General features: G+C 38.0%; 1 protein-coding gene and 1 long non-coding RNA gene across 2 annotated transcripts; both read right to left on the bottom strand.

Moving 5' to 3' along the window:
- Nucleotides 1-543: 543 nt before the first annotated feature.
- Nucleotides 544-12576, bottom strand: LOC108270452 (uncharacterized). Its single transcript, XR_001813692.3, has 2 exons — nucleotides 12181-12576; nucleotides 544-1113 (listed from the first exon to the last, which is right to left on the bottom strand). It is a non-coding gene; the product is annotated as an uncharacterized LOC108270452 (long non-coding RNA).
- A 1481-nt stretch (nucleotides 12577-14057) lies between these two features.
- On the bottom strand, nucleotides 14058-16438 carry foxa2 (forkhead box A2). The gene is made up of 2 exons (XM_017477174.3): nucleotides 15988-16438; nucleotides 14058-15403 (listed from the first exon to the last, which is right to left on the bottom strand). Exons 1-2 carry the CDS (start codon nucleotides 16054-16056, stop codon nucleotides 14210-14212), a joined length of 1263 nt encoding a protein of 420 aa, XP_017332663.1. The 5' UTR covers nucleotides 16057-16438; the 3' UTR covers nucleotides 14058-14209.
- Nucleotides 16439-17286: the final 848 nt, after the last annotated feature.

Genomic DNA, 17286 nt, shown 5'->3' with positions numbered 1-17286 from the left:
TTGCTGCGTTCATAATCAAACCTTGCCTTCTTGATTGCTAGCAATTAACTGTAAGGCAGCCGGAGCACAAACAATAATATCAGACCAATAAAAAGACCGTCTGTCTGATCACCACACAGAAAATTAGAAACTGAATGAGGTGTTTCCATAATGGAGTCTTTCTATTTCCTTGTTTTTACAAGAGGGGATGCGAGTATTGTAGCTTTTGTTCTTGTTATCACTTCCGTCATTTCTGTGTCAGTGAGAGAGGGTTTTGGCGATAGGGCCTTCATATCAGCTGATTACATTATCAAGAAAAGGTCCAGTTCCCACTAGTGCACTGCACCTGTAGCCATGATTGACATTGAAAATGCCTAGGTTAAATGGTTCTTAACACCTTTCCCTCAGGACTTGTTAACATTGTGTTTAGCATGATTGAGAATGATTGAGAACAGCTCATTAATTACAGTGAGGCAACCTCAGCAAAATTGATTAGCAGTTGCATGTGGCATGAGAACATGATCATTCAGCACAGTGGAATATACAGGTACATAAATGAAAGCATGTATTAATAGTTTTTTTTATTATTATAAAAGTAAAAGGCAATTGTGTTTTTATTTAGACTATACATCAAGGACAATCCTTAAGAATGCCCCAGCTAGAATGCACTAGACATAAATCAGGTACTTTTTCCAATGTGGAACATATAGGAAGACGGGGAGGAGCACATTGGACTTGATCTGTTGGCGTAGGCGGCTGTTTGTGGAGCTTGGCATAGCTGCGTGTGTTTGTGGTTGTCCCTGACAGCGCAGGCGACTCCAACCCAAACACAGCACCTGTGTTTGCTCTACCGCTAACCCCCAATCTCCTCCACGCAGGTCACATGGCCACCAGATAGCCTCGGTACCATGGGAATACAAAAGCAGGGGCTTTTAGCGCCGTTAATCATTAACGTCAAACTTCCTTTTGTCCCCTCTCTCAGCTCTGCAGACACGAATGTTATCTCTCATATGCGGCCAGGTCAGACATGACTGCAGGTGAAGGTGATGTGAGGATGATTGGCAAGCAAGCACTTCCATCAAGGTTTGAAGGGTTAGGGCTGCAACTGATGAACTTTTGCAAATTGATCCATACCTGAAAAGAAAAGTATTCACGTTAAATTAATTATCAAATTCCTTTCTCATTTTTATGTGCAGTCTCATTTTTATATGCATGGAATTATGTTGGAAGTAACACTGATGGCATGATGACAGATTTGCATTTGAATTACCACAATATCATTATGTCCCAGAGCCAGATTATGTCCTGTCTAATTTCCAGTCTTTTCTTTTTGTTGTGTAGTTATTTAAATATCAGATGCCTAATATGGGCATTCTTCCTCCCAGTTAACAAAGTGAAAGTGAAAATGAGGCCATGTTTATTTAAAAAGGTTATTAAGTCATTGGAGCTACACAGAGTTTTTTTTTTTTTTTTTTTAAGATATTGGCAGTCCACATGCCGCACCCTGTCCAAACTTGCCATTGGCTTTTCATAATAGGCCACCACCATTCACACATGCATTTTAACTGCACACATAAGTTTATTAATTTAATATATCATCAGTCATAAATTAACTGAAGAGTGAAAGTGCTGCTGAGCATTGTTTAATTAAAGATACATCAGAAGACATAGTTGAGATATAGATAAATATGGCAAGGACTAATATCACTCAGGTTTTTAACAAAAATATATAAACATCAGACATTTTATATGCACATGCATAAACGTGAACAAAGACTCAGAATTTCCTGAAATTAAATGTGTAGAGTGTTCTTTTTCACCACTTTCAGAATGTGGAAATTTTATATAGATCCACTCCAGAAAAATTAACAGATCTACATAGAGCTTGTTTGTAGATTAACCCTGCACTCTGCTGATAAGCGTTTGGAATTCGCCACAAATCACCAGTTGAACCTGGCAATAGACAGCCTCTCCTCTGAACCACCCAATCTCACAGATGCATTAACACACTGAAAGTTCCTGTCAGAGAAATAAAAAGCGGATTAAAGGAAAAGCATAGATTCTGAGCCACAGCCAATGGGGAAATAAACGGGGTTGATCCATTGAGTCAGAGCAGGCCCTAACAACGGTGGGGCTTAGACAAAGGTGCCTGTTTGCCAGCAGCAGGTAGAAGATGGATGACTGGTTAAACATTGCAGTCATACCTGGAAGGTGCCATGGGCCGGTCAATGAGGCCAACCGAGGGGACATTGTGTGGCTGTCACATGCTCCCATAGCTCTTATCTTTGGTCCGTCCTCTCTAAAAAAAATTTTTTTAAATAAAAAATAAAAAAACCTGGCCAAGTGGATGCTATTGGTAAAACAATAGTGTTTTGGGGAGTCAGAGTAGAATATTAAGCCTTGTCTTTATTAGCTCGGAGGCTGTGTTTGTATATAATTCCTCCTGAGACCAAACCACAGACTTTGCTTTTAGGTAATAATGTTATTGGTTTAAATGCTATGAGTGCAGATTTAGGTCAAAACTGACCCTTTTTCAGGCCTCTAAATCTGTCTTTGAGTTGTTTTAAATATCATTTAACGTATTGAGTATTGTGATCTATTGGCATTTTTGATGCACTAACATATTATAACTGTTGTTCAGTTCATTCATGTTATTCAAAGGCTTGCTCCAGTTCCCTTGTGGGAATTTGCATGAGGAAACCACTTTTCCTATTAAAACTAGCTCAGTTAGTTACCATTCACACATACACTTGTATTTGCATACATGAGCTTAGGCTCATGCACTGCATATAAAACTTTGTGTTGGTAAGCAATTATTCAATATGCATACCATTTTAACACCATGTATTGCAAAATCAGGACTTTTTCCAGTTTTGAAATCTATGGTGTTCTAAGGATTTGATCTGCACCAGCCTATCCTTCTAATAGCAGGTTTGTTTTTACTTGCAGTTGTGGTCTTAGAGTTGTGTATTACAAAATTCCCATGAGCTGACGCAACATGATATGTGATACAACTAGATAAAGGTGTTGAAAATGTTTTTGTGATTATTTGTTGCAAATTGTAGATATTGTTTAGTTGTCTTTTAAGAGATAATGTAAGGAAAAAAAGTATTTAAGTTTCTGTACTATTAGGAAAATTAAAATCTGTAAATATTTAGCAACCTGCATTTTCTTAATTATATATATTTGCATACAGTATATTTCAGTTATGTTTCTATTTCTCATATACCCCATTCTTTAAAAGAAAAAGAGAGAGAGAGATGATGTTTTTAACAATGGTTTTGTCATCAATGACAGTAATGTTTAATGGACTGCAGTAGTGAAATGTGCCTCGTTCAAATGCATAATGAAGTCAAATGAAATGGAAGAGACCTGCAGGCTCATTTCTCCCCACCCTTCCACTGTATAGCTTTGTAATTGCACCCTTGAATAAGCCACTAATCCCCAAAAATGAAAGGAAGATATGACATGAAAGTTAGAAAACTCTTTAGTGCCAAGGAGAATCATTCCCTCATCATTCTTTGCAAAACCTTCATGAAAGGATTCTTCCTGACACTAGAAAGTTTTCTCCTACAGAAACAACCCCTAAATAAGTTCTGCCTGGAGCTTGTCTTATAGGAAGATGGACTGTTTGGCATTCCATAGCTCTCAGCTCTTTCAGTGTATCTTTATGCATTGCATTAAGAAAAAGTCTAACTTAGATGAGTGACTAATTGAATATACAGCCCATTGGTTATTTGAATAAATGTTGCTAGCTGAATATGATAGTGAATTTGGTGCTTATTTTATCACTGTAGCGATGAGGAGTTTGTTTTTATTGCTTGAGCAGCATGTGAAAGTGCTGTACAGTGTAGGGTGTGTTTATTCGTGTGTGTTTTCGGAGCAATATCAACATTGTTCCGGTACTTGCTAATCACCCATCTTTTGTGTGTTTCTTCTTATATGACTCGGTTATTCTCTTTCATTTCTGAGCGGTAGAGCTTTGTGTCATTTTCACTCATCAATTACACAGTGGTGGCAACTTAAGGGAGTGCTGAAAAGCCATGAACAGAGCTTTACTTTAGCATCAGTGAAGCGTTATGCAAAACTATCCCACACGCATGTTCATGCACACACCCTCACCTACACATGTTCAAATGTACTTGCATTTAAATGAGCATATAGAATGCTACACTATACACAAGATTGATTTGCTCTTTGTTTTGACATGTTGCTTTGGATTCTGCATCATTACCTTTTTCTGTTTTTTCACTATCACCACAGAACTATAGTTCTCCTTCTATGAGACTCCCTCTTTGAAACATGATAAGAATATAATAGGCCATTATCATACTGTGGAAATCAGTCCTCCCACTGTGACGTAAATTCCTAACACTAATCCAGCTTTCTCATTGCCACTACATTAATGTTGCATGTATTAGGCTCTCTGTGTTCTGACTTTCCACCTCATAGACCTGATAAAGCTGTGAAATTAGGATTGAGAACATGGATTGGAGTAAATAAATTAGCAGGATTTTTGCAAATAACTCCATGCATTTCTTCACTGCATTGCATAAACCCTAGCAGGTTATTGTTGTTGTTGTTTTTTGTTGTTTTTTTTGCCTTTTGAGGAAAATTGCTTTAGTACCAAGTGTGGACCTCTTGAGGCTGATGATTCTTATTCTATTTTGATGGTCTGTTATTCTCTTTAGCAGTATTCAGAACTGTTAGTTTAGTGATTTATAAGTAAGAGTCCCCAGCTTACTCATGTATGGAAACCCATATTATTAAATAGGTTTTTACAAAATAATTTTTACAATTTTACAAAATAATAACTAATACATGCTTTTAACTAATTCTGATTGGTTCATAATACTTTTAAATAAAATATGAATTCATCCTAATAATCTTGGCCTTTAAGGAGAATCAATGAATGAATTAATTATTTTATTCTGTAGTGTATTAATAAATTGAAATGTAATTTTCATTCCATTCCAAAAATGGTCTTAAAAAGGAAATTGAATAAAAAGTTTAAAAAGAAAAAAGAAAAGTGTTTGCAGCAGTGGCATAAGTACATTTATTAACAGCAATAAAAGCAATATGTAGTAATTAGTAATTATGTCACATGCACTAGTAGTGGCATGGCTCCAGCAGAAGTAGAAATAATAGTTGTGGTAGCATTAATTATAGCCTGTAGATGTAGTGTTTGTCATATTATTAATAATAGGCCAAAATTAGATGCACAATAAATACGCAAGTGATAGATAATGCTGTCTTAAGCATAATAAGCTCCTTTGTCTGACAGACTTTCTTCAAGGGTGGAACCACAGAGATATCAGAATCTTAAGGTTTCTGATGTTTAATATTATTTCTTTGTGATCCTGTCTGACCTTGTGGTTATGGAGTTTTACCCACTTAACTAGCATGCACTTTTGTCACAGACAGCTCTGGAATCCTAGATGCAAATGGCACATGGCAGAGTTTGGCTTGTCAGCTTGATTTACAACCAAGCTGATGTTGAAATCTTTTTTTCTTTGGGTGGTGCTCTCTGTTTAAAACACCTGTTTTGAGAATAATCGAAGCGTAGGCAATTTTCTTTCATTCACTCTACTCCTGTTTTTTTCACGGGGTAATTTTTCTTCAGTAACTGCTTACGTAGAATGATTCAAGGTGCCACTGATTTAATGAGATAGCCAGCATTACAATAGCTTGAAGGACACACACACATACACACTCACACACACACACACACACACACACACACACACACACACACACACACACACATATACATATGCTTAAGTGAAAGGAGAAGACTTGAGGTATTATCTTTCTGTAGTCTTGACCTTGTTTGTTTTCTTGGTCCATCCTCCCTAAGCGACTGCACATGCAAAGCTGAAGCCAGACCCTGGAGATACATGGGTGATATGATGCACACTTATGGAATAACAAAATGACAAAAAGCCACCTAAAAGCAGATAAATGGCTATACAGTATGGTGTACAATGGGAATTAAACGCATGGGGCAGCTGGGCTCTTATCTGAACGAAACCCAGCAACAAAGGAGTGCTAAGACTAAGAGGCTTGATGCATGGGAAAGCCATGGGCCAGCCATTGTGACTGCCCTTCTGCTGAGCAAATAGTCCAAACTGTTCATTCCCCGTCTTCCATTCTCTCGCCGCCACATTGTTTGTGTCCTTGCATTTCATTCAGCAAGGAAGATTGCTCTCAGGCCCAGTGAGCAAACAGTCCAGAAAAGAGCCAGCTATCTTCTCCTGTTCCCAGGAGAACTAGCATTTTGATTTGGGCTCCAAGCTGTCAGAGGATTGGAGAGTTGATGTCAGGGTGCCTGAATTAATTGCTTTAAACCAAGGAGGGGCTAACTGCGTTTATCACCAACTGCTCACTAAAATCCGTTGTAGCAGTTAGATGTCTCCTCTAGATGCTGGCTTTCTGCTTGTCAGACATCTTGTACTGGATACACAGTGTTCAAGAGTTTGTTTGTTTTTTGGGGTTTTTTTTTTTGCAATTAAGGTTATTTTCAGTAAAGCCCCCAGTAGTGCATTGATAGGGGATGAAACAATCCCCATGCATATGTTCAGTGCTTTGTTTGCTCCATCATTGGCTAGCTTTAATATTGTCAATTGATCTGACTTATAGATATATAACAGAAATATTGCACAACATAGCTAGTGACATAAATCCTCAGAAATCACTAGACTGCAAGCTTAATTCAGTATTTCTTGTCAAACAAAGTACCACTGCATTCATATACTGGTATACATCTTGATATTTGATTCTCATAAAATATAAATTTGTACCTCTTCCAACTAGCAGTAGAGCATTTGCATTTTAAAAACATTGGGGATTTTAACCACACCATCATGGAAGCCAGGTATTTAAAAAGCCAACCTCTTTGCAAATGCTCTTCTCATAAGCAAACCTTATGCTATAATTAATCTTTCTCCTGGTCTAAATCATCCGCACCGCTCAAAAGGATTCATCATGTTGGACTAGTCTCTAATAATGCACAGCTTTGCATGTACAGATGACTTATTTGCATTGGTATAGTAACAGAACAGTCTTTGGGATAAGTGACCTTAATAGTGGGTTGGTCCGCTTAAGCCCCAGATACACAGTTATGGTAATGGTTGGTAAGCCTAAACTGAACAGTACCTCAAATGCTTTGAGACAAGCTTTGCCTTTTTTATTTTCTGGCAATTTTTTTCTTTTCTTTTTTTGCATGATTGTGCCTTACCACAAAGTTTGCCTGTTTATGTAAGGTTTACATTATATTTCAGTGGCTGATGCTCTGAATAATAGTAATCGAGGCATGTTAAACATGCGTTGCTCCTTTTACACAGCACAGTCCTTCACAGATTCTGTTGTATGTCCACGCTGGAGGTCTTTCTTTTCACTGATGATAAATCTACTTCCCCAACAATACTACCTATACTTAATCTGACAGAAAATTGAATTAGTCTGGCCACTATGTCACTGTCAGTGGTAAGCAGACGCGGGTTAAATTGTGTGTGTCTGGGGAGCACTACCCTGTAGTATCTACAAGTAATCTCATCTCTGGGCTTTTAACAGTGCTTTATTCACACATTAATCTTGGCATGATGAATGATCTGTACCTTTTATATTGGATTGTGTTTGGGTTCATGTAATGTGAGTAAAGGAATATAGAGTAGGTGGTAGGGCTCTTTTATTACAGTAGCTCATGGTCTCTTTAAATTGGGCACTTGGGCACATTTTGGAGTTCTGAAAGCAATTATGCTGTTATTTAATTTTGATTTGGATAAAGGAGACATAATGAATTCCAAACTATATAGACTATAGACATATAGAATAGATTATCAGTAGAGTAGCATATAATTTGGGCTGAGTTAAATATCTAGACATAGAAGGATCTAGTCTAGAGTACCTAGATTAATTGTTTATATGCACATACACACACTCACACACACACACACACACACACACTCAATATATATATATATATATATATATATATATATATATATATATATATATATATATATATATATATATATATATATATATATATGTGTGTGTGTGTGTGTGTGTATGTATGTATGTATGTATATTATGAGTTTGATTCTAAGAAAGGGCTTTAGACTTGATTTTCTGCCAGTTCTATCTTGAAGAAATAGGTTCAAATGAATATTGCATAGATATTCCTTCCGTCCTCTGAACTACAAGCTCTTTGCTGTCCTAGAAAATGCTGGAATCACCTCAGCGACACACCCGTCTCACGTACAATAAATTGGACAAGCTCTATCTCCGCATAACCTATTGCCTCTACATTTCTGCATTGGGAACACATGCAGGACAAAAATTTGATTTGCTTTTGTTATTCAGAGAATCACACTGGGGCATCTGGGCTTGTTTGCCTTTAGCAGGAAATGGAGATTGGTTTGGGTGTCTGAATGAATTGCTGGCACCTGTGTTTATTGCTTTCATTAAGATTTAATGAGTTGAGTGTCCTTCCCAGTGACTTAGTCTTGAACTGTAGACTTTAACCAGAGGAAATGTTGGATGAGTGTGAGAACTACTGGAATCTATACTATACATGTATGTATGTATGTATGTATGGAAAACCCTTATGTATCGCTGTATGTAAATATGTAATGTACAGAGGAATTACAGGACATATAGGATGTTGAAGACATCTCTAAAAAGGCACATAAATAGTTTGTAGTTTGTGTATAAACACTGATGAATTTCTGAAATGTAATTATATGTATAGGACCTGGCCTGTGGTATGGCAAGTCTTGTCTGTGAGAGAAAGTACCAAGTAGGAATTTCACACCATTCTGTTAGAGCACTGTGAACACACTATTGACCTCTGTTGCATCCCTAGCCTATTTCCGCTACCTTCTGGCTCTATACAGCCTCAGCAGGAAAACAAAAAATGATGTGAATTTGTAAACTGGGTGTCATATACATTTGAGGGGAAAAAAGATTTCCTGAGAATTTAAAAGCACAAATATTAAAAAAAATAAAATTTATTTGCAAATTTTGATTACGTTCATCTACATTCATCAATTGAATACTCTAAATGCATCTAAAGTGTTTATTTTTATACCAACATTATTTTCTTTCAATTTCTATCTAGAATCACAGTATAGTCAGGCAACAAGTCACTGTCCAGCACACACCTGTTTTGATGTATATGAAGCACCATTACACTTTCCTGATCTGCTGGTTACAGCCTTTCCAGCACCCCAATATGCTCAGATAAAGTTGATTGCCCGTTTCCATCACACATGCTGATACCTGACACGCTTGTGACCATGCGAAAAGTTGCCAGATTCATGGATTCATGGTACATGGCACTTCAACCTATATGCCATATTAACCATCACACTGCACATTTCCATTGATCTGCAAAATCTTATATAAATTTGTAATATATTAAAGGCCCTGATTCTACTGTCCTTTTGATAACATACTAATTTCCACAATATGATGTTATTACTACATATAGGCTATTCTATATTCCCCTCACCAAAGTCTTGTATTTAATCATGCATTTACTTGTAAGATTAGATACATGTCTTTGGTCAGAAAAATAACAATTGTACTAGTGCTATAGTGGAGTAGGCCTATACATAGGTACCCGGATAATAGACACAATTCTTGATGTTTGTTTATGGAAGTTAAAATGAGATAAATCAGAAGCAGAGTATTGTAATGTATGTGTTTTCTGGCTGCAGGTTAATAAGGATAATATTTATATTATTGTAGTTATAGTATAACAATTCAATCTCTTAATATTATTTATAAATTCTACATTTTTTCATAATAATGAATTATTCTTGGTATTATAAGTAGTAGTAGTATATCTATAGGCCTGTCACTATTAGCATGCAAAGGCCATAAATAGAAGATCATAACATTACAATAAAAAAAATTATAATTTTGTAAAAAGAATGTAAATAACCAAAATGTTTCTAAACTAATATAAGACGGCATATAGGCCTGCACAGCAGAAGCAAAGGTATAAGCCGATGTCATGTTTTATTGTTTATTTGGCACACACAGCTAAGAAAAGTAATAGCTGCATGTTCATCGCAGTGTATACTTGTGTCATTAAATACATTTCGTGCGTCTCGGAGCCGTGTGGGAATCGCCGCTGTCAGAGAAACTGCCTTTTCCAACTCGTACTGACTTTGTGTTCTTTTAATATACTGTGGGGCAGCAGCTTTACTTTGCTGTGCTTTGGGGATTAAGAGCATTTGGTGTAAGGGAGAAGTTAAATCGGGCTGCTGTGTCGCTCCTGTCGCAGCCGCGGCCTAAAAGCCGCTTTAACGCCGGTAAGATGGCCGCGCGCCGTTTCCCTGGATACGATCTACTTGGGTGTTCTGAACTTTAGGCTAGCACAGCGCGCGCCAGATTGGCTCTACGGGTTACGTAAGACACTGAACATCGCAAAGGTTTTATTGGCTGGTCCTAAGTCACTCATCACAAGTTGTATTATCGGTTATATTGATACCATTTCCATGGTTTGAAAGCCCAATTGGATTTATATTATACCTTATTTAGTATAGAAATGCTGAATATGAAGAAAATAGCCTGTAGCTTACTACACTATACTTGGGCCAAGAAAATAGGCGACTAGCCGCAGTTAAAATATATGGTGCAAACACCAGGCCACTTATGATGACCCCAACTTCTGACATCGGTTCTTTGAGGGGTTTGGGATATATTGTTCAAATGTTAGTACTTGAAAACTTTCATACTGCAAATAAACGCAAGAATTGAAGCGCTCTTATTAAGTGTAACCCGATTAAATGGATTTCACAGTAAGGATAATTAAGCCTAGCGTCTCTTTGATAAAGGTTATGTTAATTGACATGATTGTTATGCGCTTAGAAAGACAATAGCCGCCGTCAAGTATTTTATACCCATTTCTACATTCATTTGTTAAATTACATTTCCAGTGAACACACGCCATTTACTGGAGCTGTAAAGAGTTCTTGACTTTGTGATGATTATTATTATTATTGTTGTTGTTGTTGTTGTTGTTGTTGTTGTTGTTCCTGCTGTTGTTGGTGGTGGTTTTTAATATTTAGTAATAGGATAATAATAATAATAATAATAATAATAATAATAATAATAATAATAATAATAATAATAATAATATCAACAACAACAACAACAATAATAATAATAATAATAATAATAATAATAATAATAATAATAATAATAATAATAATTAGTTGGTGGTAATGGTAATAAAGTGGTATAGTTTTCATTATTTTATTGGTTGCCGTTTATAAAATGTAAAATATAGGCTAAATAAGTGATCAATTAAAACGACTTGCATTATTTGAAAATCATGTGAATTGTTTTTTCAGCATGTGCAGCCTGCTGTTTATAATACTTATAAGCTGTAATATTTACAAAGGTTTCAGTGAATGTATTATTATTATTATTATTATTATTATTATTATTATTATTATTATTATTATTATAGATTTCTATTAGGCCTACTTCCCAATTCCAAAAGGCGTATGGCTAATTCCAGTAGCCTAACTAAACCATGAAGTCGTTAGACTACTATAATGATACCAGGCTATACAAAATATTTTTTTTTGCCTTTTTGTCGATGGTCTGTGGCTCGCTCCCATTTCTGCCTGAAGTAGGTGAAGTAAACTAGGTGTGTACTCAGCCTGCAAACATGATTGCAATACACATTAGAGGTAATTGCCGCATTTTCCTCCTGACTATCTTTGCCACGAGTTGTAGTTATTGTAGCATATAAACCATTGCGCAACCTCTTGCAAATGACGAAAACATCAATACCGTGACCGCACGTGGTAATTATTTCGAGAAACTGTCTGAGAAGTTTCGTTAACGTTGCTTATCGTTTAAATCACTTAACAATGGAAAATATCAACCACTCAATCATTCTACACATGAGAACTCTAGGGGGTCGCCGTGGATAGTGCTGGCTCTTACTCGCACGCTGGAGAGAGCGCATTTTCCCGCAATGTGAATGAAGCGCATCATCTTTCAGCTGAAGTCGCAATCTGTCAGCAGCAAGTCGCGCGAGAGAAAAGGCTCCAGCAAGTCTTATTACAATCCGCGAACCGTATCTCTTAAATTCGAGGGCGAAAAAACCTCCCGCGTTTCCGAGTTAAATGCAACCCTTCGAATATAAACCTCAACATGCCGTCCAACTGCTCCTACCTGTAAGCTGCTGTAAAGGAAAGGCGTGAGAGTCCGCTGCTCGTCCGATGCCTTCTGCAAAGTGCTTCAGGCGCAGCGGCATTTATTTGAGCTCAAACTCTGCCACTGTTGACTTTAGCGCAAAGCAAAGATTTCGCTGCCCAGCTAGTTTAAAAAAAATGATTATTTTTACAGCGATATCGATCTGCGCGCTATAAAAATTCAGCCACGCATTAGGCCTAAATCTAAAATGAGGGGGCCGAAATTTAATATCTGTGCAAATTTACCCTGAAGTGACGTGCCTCCATTGAAAGTTTACAGTCTTGCAAATTGATGATACATGTACACATCCTATATATGTATTAACACCATATTTTCATTGTTTACCAGCTATTGTTTATTTGCAGATGAGCAGTAGGCCTGTTCTGAGCGCAGAAACTGATCTAAAATATAACCATATTGCAACTGCCAAATAATATATGTAACTGATTAGGAACTTTATTTTCCTGTAAGGCACCAACATAATGTCAGTGAATTGTGAAATATGTTCAAACGAGTTTTAGTTGACTCGTTGAGTGCTTCATGGACTGTAAGCAGGCAAAAGCGCATTAGAATATGTGCAATGTCTAGCACAGTGTACAGCCGCAGCAACAAAAAGTGTCAAATAAAGTATGGGTTCATATATACGTCGCTATTTAAAGTCATATTTAAAACGCAGCATGCAGGTCTTTTAAAACGTGTCACAATGTCAAAATTACAACAACAAAAAAAAAACTCGCCTGTCAACTTTTACAGATGTTTTTTTTCCTCTCCACCTCTTTTTAGCATCAGTAGCTATCAAGCAACAATGTCTTCTTCTTCTTCTTCTTCTGCTTATTATTATTATTATTATTGTTATTATTATTATTATTATTATTATTATTATTATTATTATTATTATTATTATTATCGTCGTCGTCGTCTCGTTGTTGTTACCATCACTGTCATCATTTTTCAGGCAACATGAAACCCTCCACCCCTCAACAAATATGTGTAAAAAAAAATAAATAAATACATTTTGAGTAGGCCTATATGTATGTATTTATGTATGTGATTTTAAGCATATATAAAAGAAAATAATATTAAATAATATCATGTAATAAAATATAATAGTTATAATAATAATATTATATCAATGTTTAATGTTGCAATGTTTTGTTTTTTTGCAAAAAAAAAAACCTGCTGAAAGTGAATTTCCTTTTAAATCCCATTTGTTAGTTGAAACATCTATATTAATTCCTTATCTAATTTCTTTCATAGCTCCTCTGAAATCTCTTCAGTCCTCCAAAGTTTATTTATCGAAAATCTGGCTAATTGGCTGTGGAAAAAGAAATCCCAGGAGACTGGTATGCACCACACTCACTCTAGCCTATATGTCTATCTACACATTTAGGGATAAACATGGGCTGTAGAAATTCCAGTATTTATATTTACGTCTTGTTCATTTTAAGTTGTTGGGTTTTTGTATTTTTTGTTTTTTTCTATATCTTTTTTTTATGTATTTATTAGTTCACTTACGCGTTTAATTCATAAAATGAAATTACCTTGCAAAATGGCCTGAAATCTAAATGAATAAATAGGTTGTGGTTACTTTGTAGGACGATCATAAAGACATGCGAGAATGATTTTGATGAGCAAGAACCACATTTACAGAACTTGTTGAAAATTCAAATAACACTTTAATATATATTCTGTTCTCATCATTGTCTACAAGAATACACATTTACAAGCCATAAATAATGTTTTCACAAATGAATGAAGAACAGTTCCTCCGTTTCATTTGGTTGAGATTCCCAGATTCTGATCAGCTGTATTTTTGGTCCATTTTCAAAGCCACCAAGCAGAGTTCGTCACATTCGTTTCTTCACATTTTTTTTTTTTTTTTACAAAATAATTACTAATAAACGTGACCACTAAATTAACGTAAAACGTCAAAAGAAATGAGTCCAGAATACGTATACACAAAAAGTCATTTTTACAAATGTACAAACACGTGAAAAGTTCCACTAGACTAGGATGAGTTCATGATGGGTCTCGAGTACACGCCTTGGTAATAGGACGTGTCCGCTCCTAAAGGCGAAGAGTCGAAGCCCGCTTTCGCCGCCATGGAGCCCATTGAGAGTGCGCCGGCCATCGGCGAGCTGTAGCCGTAGTGCATCACCTGCTCGTACGTTTTCAGGTCCATTTTGTGGTGATGCTGCTGCTCGGACGACATAAGGTTGTTGATGGAGAACGGGTGGTTGAAAGCGTAGTGGTGATCTGGCTTCAAGTGCGCGTCGTGCGCGAGAACCGCGTGGTGCTGCGCCATTAGATGCTGCTGCTGCTGCTGCTGTTGGTGGTGCTGGGAAACTGGTGAGGTGGCGCTGTGCTCTGGACTCATTCCCGGGTTCGACTTCAGGTCGGAAAGCGTCCTTTTGTGCTCGCTGACGGAGGAGTTAGAGTGCGGAGATTCATTGCCGTTGCAGCTTTCAGAGCTGCTGTGTGAGCCAGGTTCGGACGACTTCCGGCCCGATTCCTTGCCTGAAGATTTTTCGCACTTGAAGCGCTTCTGGCGCCGCAAGTAGCAGCCGTTCTCAAACATGTTGCCCGAGTCGGGGTGCAGGGTCCAGAACGAGCCCTTGCCGGGTTTATCGGGGGAGCGAGGCACTTTGACGAAGCAGTCATTGAAGGAGAGCGAGTGGCGGATGGAGTTCTGCCAGCGCTGCTGGTTCTGTCGGTAAAAGGGGAACAGGTCCATGATCCACTGGTAGATCTCGCTTAGCGTGAGCATCTTGCTCGGAGACTGCTGGATGGCCATGGTAATCAGGGAGATATATGAATACGGCGGCTTGGCGTGCGTGTAGCTCCTGCGGTATGTTTTTGGGTCGCGGGATCGGTTGATATTTGACTGGCTATACATGGGGCTCATGGCATTCATGTTCGTATAGGATGTCAGGGCGTTCATGGAAGACGCTTGAGCCGTCATTGGGCTCATGCTCGGGCTAAGTGCAGCGCTCATACCCGTCATGGCCGGGCCCATACCCGCCATGGCACCTGCGCCCGGAGACATGCCAGTCATGGAGGGGCTCATGCCCGTGTTCACGTACGACATGTTCATGGTGTTGGCCGTAATGTTCGCGGCTGTGCTCATTCCAGACATGCTCATGTACGTGTTCATAGAGTTCATTCCCAGTCCCGTGTTCATGTTGCCGACCGAGGTGTAACACTAAAAAAAAGGGGGAAAGAAGTTTTTATTAAAGTCGGTCTTATTATAAATAGCAGTGAGCTATGAAAACGGGCATATCATTTCAAACATGAAAATATAATTTAATTTCAATCTCGTTTACGCTTTAAAATATTTTGTATTGGGTTTTATTTCATTTAATGTTGAGCTTAGAAGCTCAACAGAAGTAACTTTTTTAAGCTAATGCTAAAAATCAAATATGGGCAAAATTGTTCAAATTCACCAAGCTAGACCACCACTTAGAAATTAAACTAAATCTGAACATTCGTTTGTAATTAAATAAACATTTCTTCTGAATTTGTGCTAAAATATTATTGCAGTATACAGATATATATGTATACATAAGGGTTCATGCCTGGAAGGAAGTTTGTATTTCGTGTCAAGCCCAAGTTTTGTTAGGATAGTGCAGCGCATCGAGATGGGGGAGGATTTGGAGGCGCCTCAAGTCAATATTTGATCTCAAAGTTAATATTATCTCAGGGCTAATATTGAGATGTATAAAACGAAATCGGCTTTCGATGAGGAAAAAAAACTATATACATATATATTTAGGGTAGTCTACCTACCTCAGGCTCTCCATAGTAGGTGCTCCAGTCCGCGTGTTCGTGTCCTTCCATTTTGACAGCCCCGAGCATCCTGAAGTTTCCGTTCAGATTTTAAAGGGTTTCCCCAGACAACAGCGTCCTCGCCGGTGGCTGTTTGGGAACCACAAGGATCCTCGTGTTCTAGTCGCGCTCTCCTGTCAAGGGCTAGCGCATGTGTGCGCACTTGTGAGTGGGAGCGTGTATGTGTGTGTATGTGTGTGTGAGTCAGCTGCTGGCGCGCTGACGGAAGCTGAGAGGCGACTGCTGAAGACTGGAGTTCAAATGACGCCTGCTGCTGCGTGTTAGCGTTGTGATATAGCCGTGTGCGCCGGGCGAGCCTCCAATCCCTTCTTCACTCGGCCCTATTTGAATAATCTGCTCACACCTAGGCGCGAGACTTCGCCGCGTTGCCCCCCTATTGTACACCTGCGCCACTCCAAAAGAGCAAGCGTCCATATGAAAAGATTCATTATAAGCTAATCTTATTGTATTCCAACAGAAGAAAAAAGAAGGGGGGGGGGGGGGGGGGGCGCGAGGGGGTGGTTAAAGCCACTTTATCACGCGCAGATAAAAACTGACGTTACACCTAACCTATAATCAGGCTTTATTCATGTTTTAACAATTGTTTAAATCACAATCCGATGTTTTTAAATCATCTAAATTGTTTCAGAAGAAACTGTCCTGCATAGACATAACATTTATCTTCATAGGTGTTTTTTATTCGTCTTGATGGGTGTTTTTTCTTCGTAGGTGTTTCTTATGATATTTTTGGTAGCTATTAAGTCCATATCTAGTGTATTATTTTACACAGAAAATTCGGTTAAGCAATGCACTTTTAAATAGAAACACACGCAATACACCTATTGTTATTTTGTTTTTGTTTTTTTGTTTTTTTTTATAACAGTTTAGTAACTGGAAGCTAAGTGGGTGAGATGTGACAAGGTGAATGAAACTGTTCAAATCTGTTCCCAGTTGTTGGATTATAGGTTTGTTTACGCGCGCGCTAATGTATGGTAGTCTAATAACAGGACGAGATTTGCTAATGTAAGAGCTCACTCTTAGCACACAGGTCATCCGTGTTGATTCTGCAGCGCGCAGTGGCGCGATTTGATTGCCTTCACTAAACAAAGTAACCTAACATTTATCCAAAGTGTTTGACTATCCACAAAATAGGCGAATCACACAGGCGAATGCTGATGCTCTTGTTGGTAGGGCAAATTGTGAAGACCCTTGAGTTTGACAAATTCAGTCTCACTTAGCCCGCTTATTAGTAAGAACAAC

The sequence above is a fragment of the Ictalurus punctatus genome, chromosome 9, assembly GCF_001660625.3.
Source record: "Ictalurus punctatus breed USDA103 chromosome 9, Coco_2.0, whole genome shotgun sequence".
In the NCBI taxonomy this organism is placed as follows: Eukaryota; Metazoa; Chordata; class Actinopteri; order Siluriformes; family Ictaluridae; genus Ictalurus; species Ictalurus punctatus.
Note: the sequence above shows the minus strand (reverse complement) of the source record. Positions and strands in the feature narration are given on the sequence as shown.

Excerpts from the sequence above, each read along its gene's own strand:
- foxa2 (XM_017477174.3), bottom strand. The coding sequence starts at position 16,056 with ATGCTCGGGGCTGTCAAAATGGAAGGACACGAACACGCGGACTGGAGC. Across the intron at positions 15,404-15,987 it reads CCTACTATGGAGAGCCTGAG|TGTTACACCTCGGTCGGCAA; the intron begins GTAGGTAGACTA and ends CCTTTTTTTTAG.